Source organism: Pristis pectinata, chromosome 4, assembly GCF_009764475.1.
Source record: "Pristis pectinata isolate sPriPec2 chromosome 4, sPriPec2.1.pri, whole genome shotgun sequence".
NCBI lineage: Eukaryota > Metazoa > Chordata > Chondrichthyes > Rhinopristiformes > Pristidae > Pristis > Pristis pectinata.
Window position 1 is genome coordinate 29,034,976 of NC_067408.1, and position 21,491 is coordinate 29,056,466.

The window sequence follows — 21,491 nt, forward strand, 5'->3', positions numbered from 1 at the left end:
ATTGGAAATGTTAATTGCAATTACAAACAGTGTTGATGAAAACAAGCATTTGAGTGCAAGAGGGATACAGCCACATTTTTTCAGATCACAAGTGAATTAATGTGTGATTGTTTGGAGCAAAATTAATTTCAGTACATTGCTAAAATGGGACTTTATCACCTTTTTAATTTAACATCTTGTTCTACAGAGAAAATTGGCAATAGAGTCGTCAGTTTTCTATACTTACTAATGCTTAGATTTAGTGCTATTAAAAATATCAGTCATCTGGAAATCTTCTGTGTGAAACAGAACCCACTGTTCTAATGGTACATACATTAAACAAATGTTTTTTAGCATGGTCTTCAGATTTTTTTGCTCAAATATTAGAGAAATGTTTATATTATATTTTGAAACAAATATTAAAAATCTATGTTGCCAGCATATAGATCGTAGTCCTATTTTCTGATTCGTAGGTATCTCAAGTTCCGTAAATTCTTAAATTCAGCTGCAAGATGGTGCTAGAGAATCACACTAATCAGCCAAAGGCTTGTTAATAACAATATACAATACAGCAATATCTTTCCTTAGTCATCACAATCCTGCTGGGGAGCGACAAGTCATATTATGAAAGTAAACCAGATCCTATCCTGCACAGAGCTGATTGGTGCTGCTCTGTAGCATTTGTCCTGATTTTGACAATTGTTGAGACTCTTCAAGTTGTCTCTGTGGTTGTTTTGGTGTCAATCATTAAACGTCAGAGTACTCAGTGACTAGATTTGTACAGAGTCCCTTGCACACAAAAGAGAGCGGTATCTTCAAGAATATGACCAGCATCATCTTGTGCAATTACAATGTAATATCAATCGAGCTTTAATAGATAAATGGAAGAAACGTTCTGCAAAAGTGAATGTCCTGAAATGCAATGTTCTTCTTAAATCGTAATGAAAAGTCGGGAAGCCGTGAAACTGAAAATATCTAAGCTTGACAGGTAATCAATATAATTTTAAAATAATGTTTAAGAAGTACAGATTTGATATCAAAATATGTTGGTTAAATGCTATTAGAGATGTACCAAGGCAAAAACAGGAATGTATTTGAGTAAGTCATATTCTAAAGTAAACCAAATCACATTCAGCAACATGCTTCTTGCTGCTGCTTTGCAGCCAGTTGTCCTTTTTATGATTATTGCTTGATTAGCTTTTTATGTGACACTTTACTGCCTATTTATAACTTGATAAAATTTAATTTACCATCGTTACTTGTTGGTTTAGTTAAGCTGATGGCCTTCTGGCTTAAGGGTGTTGATTAAGCCTCACTCAATAATTTAAGCAAATAATGTAGAATAACACCCAAGTGTAAAACAAGAGGAGGTGCTACACCATTGTGGCTGCTATGCTTTAACATCAGGTGTATGTTAAAAATCCCACAGCACTAGCTGAAATAAGACTGTTTCTCTAATGTATGAGTCACTATTCCTTACTCAGTCAGCATATACTGCTATTTGCTCGGTTTTGCTGAGGCCAAAATAGCTGCACTGTAACAGTCATTTCAATCATTCTTTGGGAGGTTTCTGAGGGACATGCATAAATTCTGAGTGCTTCTTTAATAACTTAAATCAAACCAATGTCCTTCATTCTTTAATCTTGTTATTCATTCTTTCTTTTTTCAAACCAATGTCCTTCATTCTTTAATTCTTGTTTTACTCTCTGTTCACATTTAAATTATGTGATATTAATTTGTATTTGCTTTATCCTTTTTTCAGATATTATATACAAACTTCCTTTCATAATATTATTTAAAAAACTGAAAACCAGAAAATATTTTTTATGAATTCATATATAACAGGTTGATAGCTCTGTTACTGCATACCAGATATTATTTTGAGTCCATGATCCAGCAATGTCCTCACCCACATATAAAGATATCACAAATTCAGATATATTGGGATCTTTGAGTGCAATATGCACCAAATCGCTGTCATAAGCTATCGGTAGAATGGGATTCCATACTGGTAAAGTGTACATGCAAGATTAGTCCCACTGTTTAAGAATATAAACTTTCTGTTAGATCGTGACATGCTGTTGAACTACTTTCTTTTTTAAACTTCACACTTAAAAATTTGAAAATAGTGATTTGTGCTTATATACAATTCAGTAATTGTTGGTTGTCCTTCAATACCTTTCTAAAAAAGGCCATTCAAGAATTGAACTTTAGTATTTGTGGGTTGTTCATTATTGATTTTGATTTTATTATTTCCAAACAGTCACGCCAGTTCAGAATACTAAGAATGTCTTGCAATTGCAGTTACATCCCTTTCAAATTGCTTAACAGAAATGCCCATGAGTTGTCTGTCTGCTTTTTCTTACTTCACTCGATAGCTACAAATGCCCCTTCACTCATCCTCAGTCATACAGAAACAATTAAAATCAAGACCCATAGGGAATTTTTATTCATCTAACCCAGAAAAGTTGAGGTCAATTGTATTATATTCCCAATACCAATATATGTGAGCACAATAGTCCCAGCAGACCGGGTAAAACATGTGAGACCTTTTATCAATTGCACATTGTGCCTGTGAACTAAGCCATCGAGTATCCTTGTACAGCATTAAAAGAACATCAGTTGGTGGTACTCATAAGTAATATTATTTGTAAAATATACCACTTTTTAATATTCTGATGTAAAATATACCACTTTTTAATATTCTGATGATGTTGTTGAGATAAACCAACATTTTAAAGCCATAGGCTCTGATTGTTTCAATATTTCCTTTGAATTGGACTTGCTGCATTTCTATTCTAATCACGTAAGAGCCAGACCAGTGGTCAGATGGTTCAGAAAGCACACCTGATCGAACTGCGGATCATTCATCTTTGCTTTTCATGAAATGTTTTTGAGATGAAACTTGCCAGTTCTGATCTTGTGAAATCCTGTGTTGTTACAATTTAAACAGACAGGCATCCAGAATGGAACACTCTGTGAAATAAGGTACGTTCCTGTGAAAGAATATTTAGAATAAATGGAGTAAACCACAAAAGTAGAGGGGCCAAAACGATCCTCCCTTAGGACATTTCACATGTGAATCCATCAGTGTCATTTATTGCATCCAGTGCTCCTGGTGCGGCTTCCTCTACATCGGTGAGACCTGACTCAGATTGGGGGATCACTTCAGCGAGCACCTTCGCTCTGTCTGCCGTAACATCCAGGATCTCCCAGTGGCCACCCATTTTAAATCCACTTCCCATTCCCACACTGACATGCCTGTCTATTGCTAAGTTGAGGCTAGATACAGATTAGAGGAACAACACCTCATATTCTGTTATGGTAGTTTCCAACCTGACGGCATCAACATCAATTTCTCTAAATTTCAGTAACCACTCCTCTATGTTCCTTCCCCACCTTTGTTTTCCCTTATCTCTCTGGCCCCTTTACCCCTTCTCTTTCCCCTCCCCTGCTGTCATGACCTGCCCATCACCCACACCTGCCTCCCTCTGGTTCCCCACCTCCTTCCCTTTATTCCTTGGCCTACTGTCCTCTCCTATCAGATTCCATCTTCTTCAGCCCTTTGCCTCTTCCACCTATCACCTCCCAGTTTCTCACATCATTCCGACTTACCCCCCCCCCCACCTACTACCTTCCCCCTCTCACCTGGATTCACCTACTACCTGCCAGCTTGTGCTCCTCCCCCTACCCCCACCCTTTTATTCCAGCTTCTGCCCTCCTTCTTTCCAGTCCTGATGAAGGGTCTCGGCCCGAAACATCGACTGTTCATTTCCCTCCGTAGATGCTGCCTGACCCGCTGAGTTCCTCCAGCATTTAGTGAGTGTTGTTCTCTTAGGACTTGATGTTGAGGATTGACTTCCTATTGGTAGTAAGTACAAGAGACACCTATAAAGTGCAATCCAGGAGGATTGAGAAAAGAACACCATAGTGCCACTGAATCCTCTCCAATGTAGTATGTGTGCAAGCATGGGTGGAAACAGTTCAATGCATTAGCAGGACAGCTTAATGGTATGGGAGTGAGCCCATGTTTGCGTAATATACCAAGCTTACCTAGGCATTTGTACATAAAAGAGGCGGACAACAGAAGAGATTCAAAGACGTCTTAAAAGCCAACATGAAGAAATGTAACATTGACATCAACAATTGGGAAACCAATGCCAAGGACAGGAAACTCTGGCAAACCATCATCTGAGAAGGAACAGCAACTTTCAAAACCAACAGATGTGCAGAACTAGAAGAAAAGAGAAGAAAATGGAAAGAGAGGCAGCAACAACCAAAGCCCGCTCTGCCATCTGGAACTACCTGTCCTGAATGCGGAAGAACTTTCAGAGCCAAGATTGGACTCATAAGCCACTTGAGAGCCCATAAATAGATCAACGGAATGAAGACCATCATCCTCGACCTCAAGGGATAGCCACGATGAGGCATTTGCAATTACATCCTTCTGAATATTCCTTAAAGTGCTTTCAAAATTTGTGTAAATATCCATGGTGGCTGGAAGCACTTTACTCTCCAATCTTGGTGTAGAAATATTCTCTCACTCTCATCCTTACAACCTCAGCCCAAAAGAATAATTTCAGCTAAAATATATGATTGTTACAGGCAGGTATCATTAGACCAACTGTGACATTGCTTCGATCTTACAGCACATTTCCTTAATAACTGTAACTTCTTGTTTCTTTTAATCTCCCTTTAGGAGGAAACAGGCCTGGAGGAATGTAATAACCTGGAGAATGCCAAAACAGTTTCTCAAGTTATTTTGAAAAACAGGAAGCAAACTCTTTGGTTTATTATCTAATTCAAAGGTGACAGATGCTGAACCTTTAGAGCATTAACATCACATGACAGAGGAGCTCTGGAAATCATTGGAAAGAAGGACATTACAGAGAAGTTGGGGAAGCTGCTAACTCAAGTTTAGTTACCAGTTTCTGCTGTTCCTCCTTCTCATCATATATAACTGTGGCTTGGTTGGTGCTCTTTTGCCCGGAGTCAGAAGGTTGGAGTTTCAAGCCCCATACCAAACTGACACTAGGCAGACACTCCAATGTAGAAGTGAGGGATTTCTGCATTGTTGTCTCGTCTTTCAGGTGGAATGTTAAACTGACAGGTCTGTTCTAGCAGGGAACATATAAGCTCCAATGGCATTATTTTGAAAAAAAATCTAAGAGTTATTCCCCATGTTCAGGCCAAAATATATACCTCTGCATTCAGAATGCCAAAACATATTGTTAGGTTGTTATCAAATTGATGTAATGGGAACACGCTGTGTATAAATTGGCTGCTACGTTTTAAACATTACAATAGTAACTGCATTTCTAAAGCACTTTACTAGCTGTAAAAGCACCATATGAATGCATGTCTGTGTTTTTCTCTCATTAACTACTAACAATGGAAACTTGGAAGTAAATATTTTACTGCAAATGTTTCTGTCTGTGGGGTACTATGGAATACATTGTCAGGAAAAACAGTGCTAGAAAATTCAATAATAACCTTGAAAGATGAATTAGATAAACACTTGAAGTGGAATAACTTGCAGGGGTATTGAGAAAAATCAGGAGAGTGGAACTAAAAGGAAAGATTTTTCCAAGAGTTGGGCTCAATGAGCTTCTGTGCTGTAAGGGTGGAATGATAGTGCAAGGGCGGCACAGTGGTGTTGTGAGTAGAGCTGCAGCCTCACTGCTCCAGCGACTTGAGTCCAATCCTGACTTCTGGTGCTGTCTATGTGGAGTTTGCATGTTCTCCCTGTGACTGCATGTGTTTTCCCTGGATGCTCCAGTTTCCTGCCACATTCCAAAGCCATGCAGGTTGGTAATTTAATTGGTTACTGTAAATTACCCTTTGTGTTCTTGGAGCTGAACTCATTCTGGCAAGTGGAGAATATTTCAACATGCCATTGACTTGTGCCATGTAGAAAAGGGAAAGAATTCGGGGTGTGAAACAAAGATTCGCTTGCTACAGGAAGTTTCAGATGAGTCTCTTGACCCCCAGGTGGGGACTCTGTGATGGTAATGCCAGTGAATTTCAAGAGCAGGTGGTTAGATTTTCTTTTATTGGAGATGGTCATTGCTTAGCAGATTTGTGGCATGTATGTTACCGGTCACTTATCTGTCCATGCCTTCATGTTATCTAAGTCTTGTCTGCAGGCACAGGCTGATTCATTTGCCAAGGAATTGTCAACGGAACTGAACATTGTGCAATCATCAACGTGCCTCCCTATGCCTGACATGCTAAGAGGAAGATCATCAGTGAAGTAGCTGAAGATAGTTGGGCCTAGGACATTGGCTTGAGATACTCTTGTGGTGATGTTCTGCAACTGGGATGATTGATCTGCAACAACTACAATCATCATCCTTTGCTAAGGCATGACTCTAATAATTGGAGTACTTTCCCATTCATGCCATTTACCAGGGCTCCTTGATGCCACACTTGGTCAAATGCTGCCTGATGTCAAGGGTAGTCTCTCTCACTTCTACTCTGGAATTCAGCTCTTTTTTTCAAACTTAGACCAAACCTATGATACTCAGGTAATGAATCCTAGGAAACCTTGGTGCCTGAACAATGCTGCAATTATATCCAATAATCATTTGGAGCCCATATTAAGCAGTCTTTTAGAGTCCTCAAGCAGATGCCCCATCCTACTTGTTTGGCAGAAAAGAGGCATATTGGCAATTAAAATTGCCAGATTACTTTCACACCATAAAATTGATAGGAACTGACCATTCACAATTTGAATCCCTTCTAAGAGCAGGCGACAAAGTTGTGTCCCTAATCCATTTTATATAATATAACAGAAAATTCTGAAAGCACTCAGATGGTCAGGCAGCATCTGTGGAACAGAAAACAGCATTAGTGTTTCAGGTCAAAGACCCTATATCACAATTTTTAATACTTACACAGTTAGATTCATATATCATCAAATCCAAACGTAATTTCAACTGGATAGCCAGAATGGGAAAATGCCTGATACACACATAGGCAATCTAATATACCTCTAAACTTGACGATACCTGGTTTTGCCAAAGACACCAGCAGACCCACTGCAGGTATCTAACCCACTTAGTCTGCAATAAGCATGATTAATTTCTCTCTCAACCTAGAATTTCAATGAACCCCAAAGTAGGTTGTATGTGACAATGTGAGGCATGGTTAAAGGTCAAAAGGTGAAACGTACAACTAAAGAAAAATTTTAGTAACTAAAAAGAGCCAGTCTTGCACTGAGAAGTAAAATAATATAAAATTGCTAAATTTCAATCTCTATCATGTCCTTAGGTGACTTGAAATTTAAAGGGTGAATATTTCTAGAGAGACAGAGTGGATGAAAAAGTCAGAACATGATAAAATCTTTGTATTTCACAGTTTTAAACACTAATAATGATTTTAACATTAAGGGAGCAGTATCATATATTATGTTGGACTATCTGGAGGCAAACTATACTTCTAACCAAATGAGATGTTTGAAAGCCACGAACTGTACAGTGTGTGATTTACTGTAGACTTGATTTCTTGGGACTAAGCCAATATAAATAAATGTGGCTTCATAACTGATAATTTCTGCTGCCTGACCCTGTTTCCAAGTACTGTAAGTACAGGAAAAAACAGAGGACTACCAAATTTGTCATGAAAATCATGCTCAAGGTGAAGAAAATCAGATATTTGGGAATATACTACATTAAACTAATCTCTAAATAATGTATTTTCAATGTTCAAATTACAGGTTTAAAGGACTGTAATTAGAAAACCAACAAGAAGCATTTGAAAGCTAAATGCAGATGCAGGAAATCGGAAATAAAAACAGGAGAGGTCAGGAATAAACAATACATGATATAAAATGTGCTGAACGTTTCCAGTATTCTGTTTTAATTAATAATGTAATAATGTTTTGGCAATGATGCTTTGTAATCTTATTGCACAAATGTATAACATATTTCAATGAAACACTTCTACACATTGGTTTAATGGTGGAGGTAAATTTATGTAGGTAAACCCTGAGGGTTGCAATTCAATCCACAAACAAAATTAATACTGCCCCCAGCCTACATCATGAGCAGGATCTTATGTTAAATCATGGGAGTTGATATTAACTCCCAAGGCAGAAATGTGGTTGAGTGATCAGCCAGCCTGAACTCACTGTACCAACAGTGAGATGGTCCAACCTATTTGAACACTATTCTGTAAGAGATTCCCTGCCTGAATCCGGCCTTAATAACAAGGGTGTGAATAGAATTTCAGGTTACAAGGACCACCATAAATGACCCAAGGGACAGTGACAAACAAAATCAATGGAGGCTAGTAGGTTTACATTGGTTCATGTAAATTACCCCTTTGTGTAGGTAATGGCCAAAGAATCAAAGGAGAGTTAATGGATATGTGAGAGAGAATAAATTGTAGGGCTACGGGGAAAAGGAGAGGTGCAATAAAATCAATGGGGTTGCTTTGTTAGGACCTGATGGGCTGATTAGCCTCCTTCTGTGCTGGAAATATTCAGCTGGTCTGAAAATACCTGTGGAAATAGAAGGTGAGTTTAAGTTTTGAAATAGAAATGCAAACTGCAAATGACAGTAGAGAAAATATTGGATAATACCCTTTGTACAGCCTTTCAGATGCTGAGGCTGAACTACTGACTCCCAGGGCTTTCAGGATCTACAGTCTGCTTTCTGACAGCTTGCCCATTTATCGATGGTTAAGATCCATGGTTTAGTACACTGATGGCAATTGGGTATAACCAACTTTGTACCTATATTTCTCAAGTGAGCAATAGAATCCAGGTATCCAACCTTCTCTGTTGATTTTGCCAACACAGAAGCACAGATATATTCCCTTTAGACATTAGGGAATACAATATTTTGCATGGCAGCTCATAGACACGATATTAGAGGGAGTGGGTGCAGCCTTCATGGAGGGGTCTCTCCTAGAAATGACATTTTCCATTAGGGAAGCCAGCCCACTGGAGTGAATAAACAAATCCAAATCCCTGAGCTGAAATGAAGATAAAAATTTACTGGTACGATAATTTTCAAAGCCACAGCTGGCAGGGCATCTATTCTCGGGTGCAATTTTTATGCAGTAACTTGGACATCATCCCTAATACCTCCTTGGGGATGTATACTTGTCTCACATTAGGTACATTTATCTGAGCTGAATTTTATCTGGAGTGCGAGAGAAATTGCAATAGCTTGTAAGATGCGTTCTCCTCAAATGTTGTATCATGTTCTGCATCCTGCAGTAAGTCACCTCCCCCTTTAACAATGCAAGGAAGGGAAGAGCCATTGGGAATCCATACCTGTTACTGTAAAATTATCCCACTTGTGGCACACAGCCTAAGGCTGTTAAAGCCACTGAACTCTCTCCACATATAAAAAGTAAGTACTTTTCTGTATTTCCAGGAAGCTCTCTTGAAATTTCATTATACTGAAGACTTCAGAGTAAAACAACTTTGAAGTCTCAGCTGATGATGAGAACTAAGACATTTCAAAAACCATGTCTGGTGCATAATAAGCATAGCAAAAATGTTTGCTTTGAAGTATTTGAAATATTAACTCTTTCTCTCTTTCCACAGATGCTGCCTGACCTGCTTAGTGTTTCTAACATTTTCAGTTTTTATTTCAGGAACCAAGTCCAGTTGGTAATAATATTTCTGCCATTACAGGGAGGAGAAGACCCTTATTTCAGAATCCATGACTAAAATATTTCTACATTCAAACAGTGCACCAGTAATGCTATTTAAAATAAAGAAAATCCTTTGACAGGGCAAAGGCAGGAGTGATTAAGTTCAATTATTTTAATTTTATTAATATATTTAAAAAGTATTAAATATATATGTGTTGTGTTTAAATAATAATATTGCAATATATAATTTGTATACTTAAACCTTAGTTGCTTCTTGACAACTCTTCAATAAAGCAGTTAAAATCAGATTATGACACAACATTAAAATCATGTTTTGTTGTCTCACTCCTCACTTATTGTTTAATTCCTCTTTGTACCATCTGATAAGATGAGACAAAGATCACCAGTACACATCTTGGAAAGCCATGGAAATGCATTCTGAACTATATTCTCCTAAACCGATAAGTATAATCCATTCTTTTAGATATATAATCCCCTGAACATTTTCTCCTCCTCTCACTGAGGTAAATTGTGTCATATTTCAGAGTAGTTTCTAAGGCAGAAGACATTTCTTAAAGACGACCTTTCTAAGGTCCCATTACTAGACTGGTACCAGTTATAAGAGGTCCCCTTTAAGTAATCAAAAAACAAAAAAACTGCAAATCCTAAAAAAAACAGAAACTACTCAGTAATTATCTCTGTTTGTCACTCCACAGATGCTGCCTGCTGAGTATCTCCAGCAATCTTTGTTTATATTCTCTTTTGATTATGATGGCGAAGCCCTCACAAACTTAACAAAGCTATTGGGCATGTCCATGTACTTCACTGAGTTAGTACATCATGGAAAACCTGAATGGATTGAAATGGAATTATGCAGTGCACAAAACTTGACCTGTGCAATCCAGTTTCTAGGCAAAAAAGATTTCTAACCATTGTCTTATTGCAACGAAGCTAAGTGACTTTTATCAGTAATCAAGAAGTACAAATAGCGATACTTCAAAAATGAAGTAGTCCAAATCCTATAAAAGATCATCTGTCCATAAGCATAGTAATGATAGCAAAAGCAGTGTCTTCTGAAGAAATGATATGTGAATAGAGAAAAAAAATCAGAAGCATGGTGCACAAACCCTAGAAACATCTTTTCTCACATTTCACTTTCTCCAAAAAGCACTTGATAGTGTAAACAGAGACTCAGCACTTTGGAGTGTTTATGAGTAGTCTCCAGTAAGTTTTGGTGCTGGATTTGGAGGGGTCCCAATGTAAGCAGATTGTCTGCTTAAAAGGTATCTAAATGAAGAATGCAGTGTATTGTGCTTCTTGTTTACTTTTTGGAACTGTTCAACACGTGTCACTTTCTGGGCTTAGGAACTCCAACTTAGGTTGCAGAAAGTTGAAGGATTGTTTCACAATAACCAACATTGGAGGTACGTATGTGAGGCTGGAAGACATCGGACAACCACAATTTCACCCAGAAATTGATGCTAGCATGACTACTCCAGACAAAATTGATTCTGGATTACATAACATTGAAAAAGACAGTGATACATGATCCAATTCCTTGGTAATTATATTAGTGACACCTCTGCAAGTGGCTGTGAGTCAATAATGTTACAGGGTTTTCAGAAAGATCTGTCTCATTGCTTGTGCCATATATTTCCTTGCTCTTTTTCCTGCCTTCCACATTTTATAACAAATCATCTTTGTTGATTTATTTTTGTAACTTATAGTAATTGTATTGTAGTAGTATCAAAATTATTTTTGTAACTTACTGTAATTTTTATGTCTTGCACTGTACTGCTGCCACAAAACAACAAATTTCACAACATATGTCAGTGATAATAAATCTGATTCTGATAACAATATGCTTAACTAAGTGACAGTGCCAAGAGGCCAAAGTATTTTTTCCACTTTTCTGCTGTTAACATTCTGCAGTATTTGTATAAATTATAAATCTATTTATTCTATTTCAGGAGCTCCAGGATCCAGGAACAGAGATTATTTACAAATAGTCACTTCAGTGGGAGCCCTTTCTCTCTGGTGAGGATGATTCATTAATTATATTTCCAAACTTTATTTCCAAACTTGTCACCAAGTTAAAAAAATGATAGCATGCTTAGTAATATCTGAAATAAAGATTCAGAAGGGGAGAATGAATGTGCTTTAAATTTTGTACAAATTCTTTGTATGTCAAAAGGCAAAATTATTTCAAAGTAGCTCTGCCAATACTTAACCGATTTTTACCATGAATTACCAGTGTTCATGCTGGTGGGAGAAAATAAACAATGCACAGAATTTTAGTTAGGCTCAAAATGAAAAAGAAACAGGACTGCCATCACAGGGAATTCCACTATGGACAGCACATTAGAAAACATTTGCATGAGGACCTACAACTTTGAGCCTAACATCACTTTGCTTAGGGCAGCTGAATTTAATATAGGAATTTCACAAGTGGTAATGGGCTATAACATACCAGCTGGTGTATTATAGCAATTGTTGGTGAACAAAAATCATCCATTCATAAAATATTGACACCATGTGCTTTGTAGCTTTGTCCGCTTCTGCACAGCTAAACTCTGAACTGCCTGCTGATCAACTCATCCCTGGTCTCTTGTGCTACCTCCAGCTGCACCTACTCATGTTTAGTGAATCATCTGATTCACATCACTTTGAATGTCACACAGAATGCTAAAGTAATTGATTTTTAGCTAGATTCCTGTCATGTTAAATGTATGATGATGCAAATTTATCAAAGCTTCCAGCTTTACTCTGACACTAATACTTGATTTATATATTGGACGTGGAGAATGGAGAGAGAGGGAGGACAGATCACTCTCACTGCTGGGCCATGGTAGGCTGTGATGTTCAAGTGTTAAACAGAAGACTCTGCTGTGAGAGCAGTCATCCACGTGAACCAGCTGCTCACTGATCGGGTTACGTTAGGAAAAAGCAAGGAAAAGAATTAATTTGAGATGAGCAGCAATTCTACAAAATGTGAGAGTGAAGGTAGAAAATAAGTGTAGTGATACCTCTCTCGCTGAAGTATGGGCAACACTGGGAAGTAAAAACCTTAATTTTTAATTATTGAGATCTGGCGTGACCACCAGAACTTTAATTTGACTGCTCTTGAAGGCCACTTTATACAGACAAAGCATACATGTGAGTTTATAAATACCTAATGACTATTGAGGGGTGCCCACACCTCTTCTGGCCCCTCCCCAGTTGTGCATGCCCTTCTGGAGAGAAAGGAAGAATCACGAGCATGAAGCTGAAAGGCGGCACTTTTCACTTCAAGGCTGATATTTGTGTTTGTAACTACTGGCTTTTACCTCCTTAACTGGTTGAGACTCTTGAATTCTCAAGTGAAGATGAAGTCCTAACTTCTGCTCAGTGAGTGCCAATCCTGGGACTCCTGTGCACTGAGGCTGGGAAATCATTGATTAATTCAACCTAGTCCTCGCTCATTTCAATGGGAAGAAACAGCTATGGATGGACGTGTCATTTCCTTTTCATTTGATTAAATTGAATTGTTTCAAATATATGTAGTTGTTTTTAACTGTGTTTTTATAGAAATGTTAATGTTTAGTAGTCTGTGAATGCTTGAAATATTCAAGCTCAACAATAGCGTAGACAAAGTGATTCACTGGAGAGAAAGTAGAGGAGATTCACCAGGACGTTGCCTGGGATGGAACGTTTCAGCTATGAGGAAAGACTGGATAGGCTGGGTTTGTTTTCTGTGGAGTGGTTTGGGGGGTGGGGGGGGGGTGGTGCTTCACTGAAGTACACAAAATTATGAGGAGCATAGATGGGGTAGATATATAGTGAGACATTTTTTCCTTAGCAGAAGTGAATATGACCAGAGGGCATAGGTTGAAGGTAAGGGGTGGGAGATTTAGAAAGGATTTGAGGAATTATTTTTCCACCCAGAGGATGATTGAAATCTGGAATGCACTGCATGAGGTGTGGTGGAGGCAGAAACTCTCACAACGTTTTATATAGGTGAACATTTGAATCACAATGACAGAGAGGTCCATTGGCCATGTGCTAGAAAATGACAGGGGTATGTGCTATATGACTCTATGATTCTTTATCTCTGATAATCAGTATCCTCAAAGGGAGATTTCATTGGCTGTCAAAGTCATCCAGGAATCAGGCTCTGGCAATTATACTCACAGAGGCCCAGCAATGTACTAGGTCTCATTGATCAGTAGAAGATTGCACTATGTTAAACTGGCGTTCAAGGGCAGGATCTGGAAAACTTGGGGACCTTGCCAATTACCAGATTATCCAGCCAATACACTTATCTTAAAACTACATCCATTTCCTCATGTAAATATCACTTGTATTCTCATACCATGCTCAATCATCAACTCACTTTGGTGTACACCAAACAATTAGGCAGAAAAGGACCGCCACCCACTCCTTGCAACTTTGTTCCAGCTTCATCCCTATATTGAATCTGAAAAACTCATCAACCTGCTGGACTCTTGTTAGTCAGCCAGCCATTGCTGTTGGCTACAAGAGAGTTTCTTAATACACTGAATACACTGAAGAATGTTTCTGTGCAACTTGAAGCACACTGACAAGTTTCTACCTTATCCATCACAAAGAGCTCCATGTGTGGTCCATCTAACTAATCTGAACTTTCACGGTGATCCAACACGAATACAATGCCTGCAGGGCACACCATTTACCAAATGGATGGCAGCAACTTGTTGAAGCTTCTTCCACAGGAAAGGCCTCAACTTGTCTCACATTTAATGGAAAAGAAGATTGTCACTTGGCAAGTCCAACACCTGCAAAGTAGACTCCAAATCATCCAATCATATTTTCCTTTTTACTTGTGCTTGTCTGGTGACTATTATTGGAGAGCCCCCCCCCCCATCAGTATATCTGGGCTTCCTCAAACTGCAAAAGCATCACTCTCATTTGTGACTAGTGATGAGAAATTAAATGCTGATCTCCCGATGATACCCAGCGCTCATGAGTGAGAACAAATAAAGAGAATCCTGAATTCATATCGTAAATTGGTTTATTATTGGTAAATTGATTCATTATTGTCACATGTACCGAGGTACAGTGAAAATTTTTGTTTTGCATGCCATCTATACAGATCATTTCATCACATCAGTGTATTGATGTAGTACAGGGGACAAACAATAACAGAATGCAGAATAACGTATTACAGTTACAGAGAGAGTGCAGTGCAGGCAGACAATAAGGTGCAAGGCCATAACAAGGTAGAGGTAGATTGTGAGGTCAAGAGTCCATCTTATCATAAGACTGTTCAATAGTCTTATATTAGTGGGTTAGAAGCTGTCCTGAGCCTGGTGGTATGTGCTTTCAGGCTTTTGTATCTTCTACCCAATGGGGAAGGGAAGAACCCCATAGAAGTAGTAAGCAAGTGAGGGCACATGGAGGGCACTGTGGCACAGTTTCCATTTTGTCACTTCTCTGTTACAGATCATCTCAGTATCCACCTGCATAATTATTAAAACCAAACCATGCCAGGCATTTTTATACACCTAATCACATTCAAAGTCACACAGTTATTGATTAATCACCCTGTGCAATACCTTAATGCTGTCTTCCATGTGCCCTCACTTGCTTACTACTTCTATGGGGTTCTCCTCTTCCCCACCACCCAACCCACCCCAGTGGAGAAGTTTGCAGGTGGATATTAAAGGCAACAGAAGCTTAGGACACCAGCTCAGAATTTTTTTAAATTTATTCATTGTTTCAGGATCTGGGTATTGCTGAAGAGGCCAAAACTTATTGCCTATCCCTAATTCCAGTTGAGCAGCCTTCTTCGATTGCTGCAGTAATAATACTACCACTGTGCTAGGTACTATATTCCTCGATTTACATCCAGCAATACATTTCCAGATCAGGATGGTGTGTGACTTGGAAGGTCACCTGCAGGTGGTGATGTTCCTCTTGCTTTTGTCCTTCTTGGTAATAGAGATCATAGAGTTGAGAGATGCTGTCAGAGTAGATTATGTGTGTAACTGAAGTTTTTTTTATAGATTATATGCATTGCAGCCATATTGCACAAGTGTGGAGTGAAGAAATGTTTGGAATGATAAATGACATATCAATCAAGTAGCTGCTTTGTTCTGGGGCATGTTGAGCTTCTTGAATGTTGTTGGAGCTACACTCATCAGGCAAGCGGAGAGTATTGCATCTTGTACCTTGTAGGTGCGGGGTTTGGCATGTCAGGAACTGAGTCAGTCACCATGGGATACCCGTCCCTCTTGTAGGCACAGTATTTGTGTTGTAAAGTTGTAGAGCACAATAGCGGGCCCTTCGGCCTACCACAGGATATGCGGCTAGTCCAGTTGAGTTTCTGGTTAATGGTGACCCCCAGGATGTTGGCAGTGGGGGCTGCACCATCTTATCATTAGTTGTGTCAGGTTGGGCTAGTTGGCTGAGGAGAAGCTGGGAAGTCACTGTCAGCATGACTGGGGTGGGAGCAGGAAAATGCTGTCATCCTGAGAAAGGACAGTTGATTCATAATCCACATAGCCACGGTCAATCCCCCAGGGCAGAGTATCTGTTAGTTCAGCAATTTGCTGCGGCACATTTTCCATGATGGTAACAGTCTGATAACAGAAAGCTGAGCTTTAATAACAGGTTAGATTTACAGTGCAGCACTCATGCAATGGACAGCTCCACTTGTGCCACCATGGATAATGTGGCCTCTGCCATCAGACACCTTATATAAGTTGAATTTACAAGTGCTAATGTGGAGTTCACCACCACTTCCGTGAGGGAAAGGATGGACTCCAGGTTCAATGTAAAGCTGTGTGTGAAGTTGGAGTTGGATCCCCTCATGCTCCCAGACATTTTATTGGCTTTGGGTAGATTGGAAATGCTCTTAGCATCTCCATGTATATGCTTAACATAACAACGTTCTTTATGAGCCTGTTAACTAGTCTTCATTTTCTATGTTTTAATACTTGAGAGTATGTTCGTGTTGTGAAGTGTGGGTGTGTGTGCTTTCTACATATACACACCAGCTTCACAAAACCACACAGGAACATCTGCATGGGGCTCCATGTTGTTTCATCGATTACAATACCCTCCTAACCCTGTGTTTGTTGCAGGTGAATATCTCAGCAGCAGTAGCAAGAACAGCAGTAAAACCTTCATTTCGAATATACACTATCCTATCTACTTAAGCTATTCCCATGGCTCCAAGCAATGTTCAGGTAGATGTGGGTTGAGAGATTTCTCTTCCCCAATTTTCAGACAGATGGAAATAAACCTGAACCTTTACTGGCACTTGCAGAAAAGTTGAGCTGCCTGGTTTGAAAGGAACTATAGCTGACTGGCTGACTGACAGCTGATTTCAGTACTGTTGATCCACTCCATGAGCATCTGGTGAAAGATTCTGCTGGATTACCGCCAGCTGCCTTCCATGGAGATTAAATAAGCAGAACAGAATTGCTCTGGACAGAATGTGAAAGAGGTGGGAAATGGGAGATGTAAGAACAGCTGACACCAATAGCTGTAGCTGGACCAGAATACCTGAGCTTGCCCTTCAACCTCTGGTCTGTGAGCATAGAACACTTACAGTGGTCTGGCTGTCCTCCATATCCCACAACATTGCAGTGGAGATACTGACATCGTTAATGACAAATAGGCAGCTTTTGATTGTTTATGTTTCTAATTTTAAGTTGCCTGAAGTCCAAGTAATGTTATATTAATACAAAAGTTAGATTGCTGCTAAATTATTAACCACTCTGGTATCAGTTATTTGAAACAGTGCCCTTGAAATAAATCAGTCATGGTGCTGTGAGCTAAGCTTATCTATTTAGGTTTTACGTGCAACCATGACAGCTGCTGGCACTCGTTAATCACTCTAGAAGGTGGTATTCTTGAAGTCTAAGTCCAAGTCTGCATATGACATTTACATGCCAGTTGGATTACTGCTCTAACATTATATAGTTGAAACAACTGCAGACTCTGAGTGATGTGACTTATATAATTCAACTAATATCCTTCTAGAAACCATAGAGAACAGAATAACCTAATGTATGAGCAAGGTGACAGTTGGGTAATTAATTTGATCCAAGAAATATCTCTGGATTTATTACTGGTGAAAACACAGGGAGAAATATCATCAGGGTTTGTTCCATTTACAGAAGTTTCTGATTTGTCTCATAGTGTAATGATTTGTAATTTAACAAGTGCCAAATGTGGTATAAGCAAAATGGAAAACTTGCAGCTTTAAACTCCCCAAAGCTAAAAGTGCTATGTATGACTATTGTCTTTTTGAATAAGCACATGTGATTCAATTTATCCATTATAAAGTGGTGTTTATTATTTGCATTAACTAAAATGTTTGGCAAACACATTCATATGAAGGTGAGATATCGTGAATGAAAATTTAGCTGTTGCTCAAAATGAAATATGTGCTACTAAACTGAAAATAAATATTGTGCAGTCTGGAAAGAACTCATTATTTTTCACCAAATGACCACTATTTTTATGAATAATGTTCAATAAAATTATTTTTGTTTGTTGACAAAACCTGCTACAGTAATGCAAATCACATCATAACTGTCAGATATCTTTTGACTATTATTTTCCCAAATGCATTTCATGAAAAATGACTGTCTTTAAAATGTATGAACTGCATTAAAAGGCTGAATTGCTAAAAGCTTCATTAAAATTAAAAATTCCCTGCATGCACAATGAATTAATCTTGTTTTTTTTATTGGCAGGATAAGTTAATTGGAACTGGAAAAGCAAAGCTGAATAAAAGTCATGAAGTGAATATCATTATTTTGTGAATGTGTTCTCCAAATTGACCTGAGGATTTTTGTAAATATAATGACTGAATGATGAAAGCAGGTAAAATGGAAGAATCAATGTACAATCACAGTGTAAATATTTCTGAAGTTATCTATGATGGTACCAGGCCTCAGTTTGCAGATTTTGATTCATGCCAAGCCTCTTCGCCAGTAATGTTTCTGTTAATTCTTGCATATGGTACAGTAACTATAGTTGGGCTCTTTGGTAATCTCTGCCTTATTTTTATCATAACAAGACAGAAAGAAAATCATAATGTCACCAATATCCTGATTGCAAATCTTTCTGTATCTGATATTCTTATCTGTGTCATGTGTATTCCTTTCACTATTGTCTACACATTAATGGATTACTGGATTTTTGGAGATGTCATGTGCAAAGCCAACTCATTTGTCCAGTGCGTATCTGTTACTGTGTCTATATTTTCTTTAGTTCTGATTGCTATTGAAAGGCACCAGTTAATTGTAAATCCACGTGGCTGGAAGCCTAGTGTCTCCCATGCTTGTTGGGGGATTGTACTGATCTGGTTCATATCCCTAATAATCTCCTTCCCCTTTATCACATTTCATTTGCTTACAGATGAACCTTTTAAAAACGTCTCTTTACACTCAGAATTTTACAAAGATAAATTTGTCTGTATTGAGATCTGGCCCTCAGAAACAGATAGACTAGTCTTTACAACCTGTCTCCTTGTACTTCAGTATTTTGCTCCCTTCTGCTTTATATTTGTTTGCTATCTAAAAATCTTTATATGCCTGAAGAAAAGAAATGGCATGGCAGATAAAATGAGAGAAAATGAAAATCGGGTAAATGAAAGCAAAAGGATAAATATGATGCTGGTTTCAATTGTAGTGGCATTTACAGTCTGTTGGCTACCATTGAACATCTTCAATGTTGTCTATGATTGGAATCACGAAGCACTGATGAACTGCCACTATAATCTTGTATTTACTCTATGTCATTTGACAGCAATGATATCAACCTGCATTAACCCCATCTTTTATGGATTTCTCAATAAGAATTTTCAGAAGGATTTTAATATGCTAATTCACTGCAAATACCAATCTACCCAAGAAGAGTATGAAAATATTGGTCTTTCAGCCATACACACAGATGTATCCAAATGCTCACTGAAATTAAACAATTCCTCTCCAAATGTATAAGACAACTTCTAAATTAATCATATTTTACAGTGATACTCATATAACTAGTTAAATGACATTAGATTTTTATACAATGAGCTTATACAAAGATTCTGAAACTTTCTAAACCAAAAGTAACAACAGAATAGGAAGGTGTCAATGGAAGAATTCCTTAAAGAGAACATTTATCCAATCGTAAAGCTAATTATACTAACTATTGAATATCCTGCCAGTTACAACTAGATTGTTCAGCCTTGGTCTTTGTAATTACACGCACAGAAGATAAAGCTAATATTTTAATTTCTGTCAGACTATTATTGTTACGTTCCAATATTTTGAATTCAATAAGTTACAGATATATTTATATCCTCGCTGCAATTTCTTTAGAGTTCCGACATGGCAATAGTTTTCATGTAATACATTATGCTATGTTACCAGTAGCCATTCATACAAGTCCTTCAAGGTTCAAAACACATCCTTCAAAAGAAAAATGCCTAATTATTCTAATTTTCTTGTAACTCTTAGTCTACTTAAAAGAGGGTCAGAGTATTTATAGGTTCTGATCTATCTGTGGCTGATAATCATCAGAGACATTTAGAAACAACAGAAGAGGCCTTCTTGTGAATTGAGGGTCAGGGGACCATCAGAGTGATCCATGGGCAGGGTCTTAGTTCTTGTTGCTTGGGACCAAGTGGCAGTTCTTGGCATGTCCACCTTGCAGAGGTAAGTTCAACTACGGATGTCGCTTCAGAGAAATGCAAGGCATGGGCTGGGTCCAGAGTGATCCAGTACAATGTTAACCCTTTTTTAAACTAAGTTTCAAGAGATATGGGAAAAGTTGGACATATGGAGTTAGGTCACAAGTAAGCTAAGATTCCATTGAACGGTCTAAGTGGCCAACCCTTATCTGCACCAATGGGAGCTGTGACAAATAATTAAGTGGTTAATGGTTGAGTACTTTAATGATTAAAAATATACAATTAAATATCCTTTAGATTTTCTGGCAAGAATTCCTCTAATTCATTTTTGTTGATTTAATGCAACGTCTTTGTATAGATTATGGATCAAATTTCAATCATGTGTTTTAGTTTTCTGGATTATGATGTGCCCTTATTCACATTCAATGAATATTGGATAATTACAAAGATTACAGTTTATAGTTAAAATCAACCAGCTTCTGAACATTTGAGTCCTTTTGTTCTGTGATGTTTAATTAAGACAATAATTCTGGTTTCTTTATATAAAATAAAAGCTATAACTATAGAAATATTTATTTTTCTTTATAAATCTAATATACCTAATATCAGTGTAAACCTGTTTTGTTGATATATTCTAATAGTTATCTACAGGTAAACAACTACATATTATTTTAACTGTACACTATCCAATTAATTAAGGAACAGTGTATTTGCACACAAATATTCCAAAGCACATTTGGGTTGATTTATATTTCATCCACAAAAATACCGCAACAATCACTTGAAGATTAAAATAATGGTATGACAGTTGTGCAGAATCTGTAGTCTGAATCTCTGAGTTACTTATTTGATGAAGGTTGATGAGCTTTAAAACTTATAATATTTTGGAATTGATATATTTTCTCCAGTATGTTTTGTTTTAAATCTGCAGAAAATATTTTAATGACCAGATCTGTCAATAGGATTAGCTCTTTAATTACAATTCTAAAATAAAGTAGTCTTCAAGCTAACAATGCAGAATACTAGAATCTAGAATGAAAGGTTTAATAACAGAACACTTTGAAAGGAATTATAGGATTGAACAGAGTCTGCATGGACTTACAAGGAAAATTCTGTTTAACTAACAGCTTTGAGGATGTGACTAGTGGAATAGATAATGGGGGGCAATGGCATGTAGTCTATTAGATTTTCAGAAGACTTTCAATAAGGTCCCACACAAGAAATTGGTCTACAAGGTTAGTGCATATAG

At 37.9% G+C, this 21,491-nt stretch overlaps 1 protein-coding gene across 1 annotated transcript; it reads left to right on the top strand.

Annotated features, from left to right (window-relative positions):
- Window positions 1-624: 624 nt before the first annotated feature.
- LOC127569607 (neuropeptide Y receptor type 6-like) lies at window positions 625-19,565 on the top strand. The gene is made up of 3 exons (XM_052014393.1): window positions 625-967; window positions 11,559-11,625; window positions 18,315-19,565. Exon 3 carries the CDS (start codon window positions 18,432-18,434, stop codon window positions 19,563-19,565), a length of 1,134 nt encoding a protein of 377 aa, XP_051870353.1. The 5' UTR covers window positions 625-967; window positions 11,559-11,625; window positions 18,315-18,431.
- The last annotated feature ends 1,926 nt before the right edge of the window (window positions 19,566-21,491 follow it).

Excerpts from the sequence above, each read along its gene's own strand:
- LOC127569607 (XM_052014393.1), top strand. The coding sequence starts at position 18,432 with ATGATGAAAGCAGGTAAAATGGAAGAATCAATGTACAATCACAGTGTA.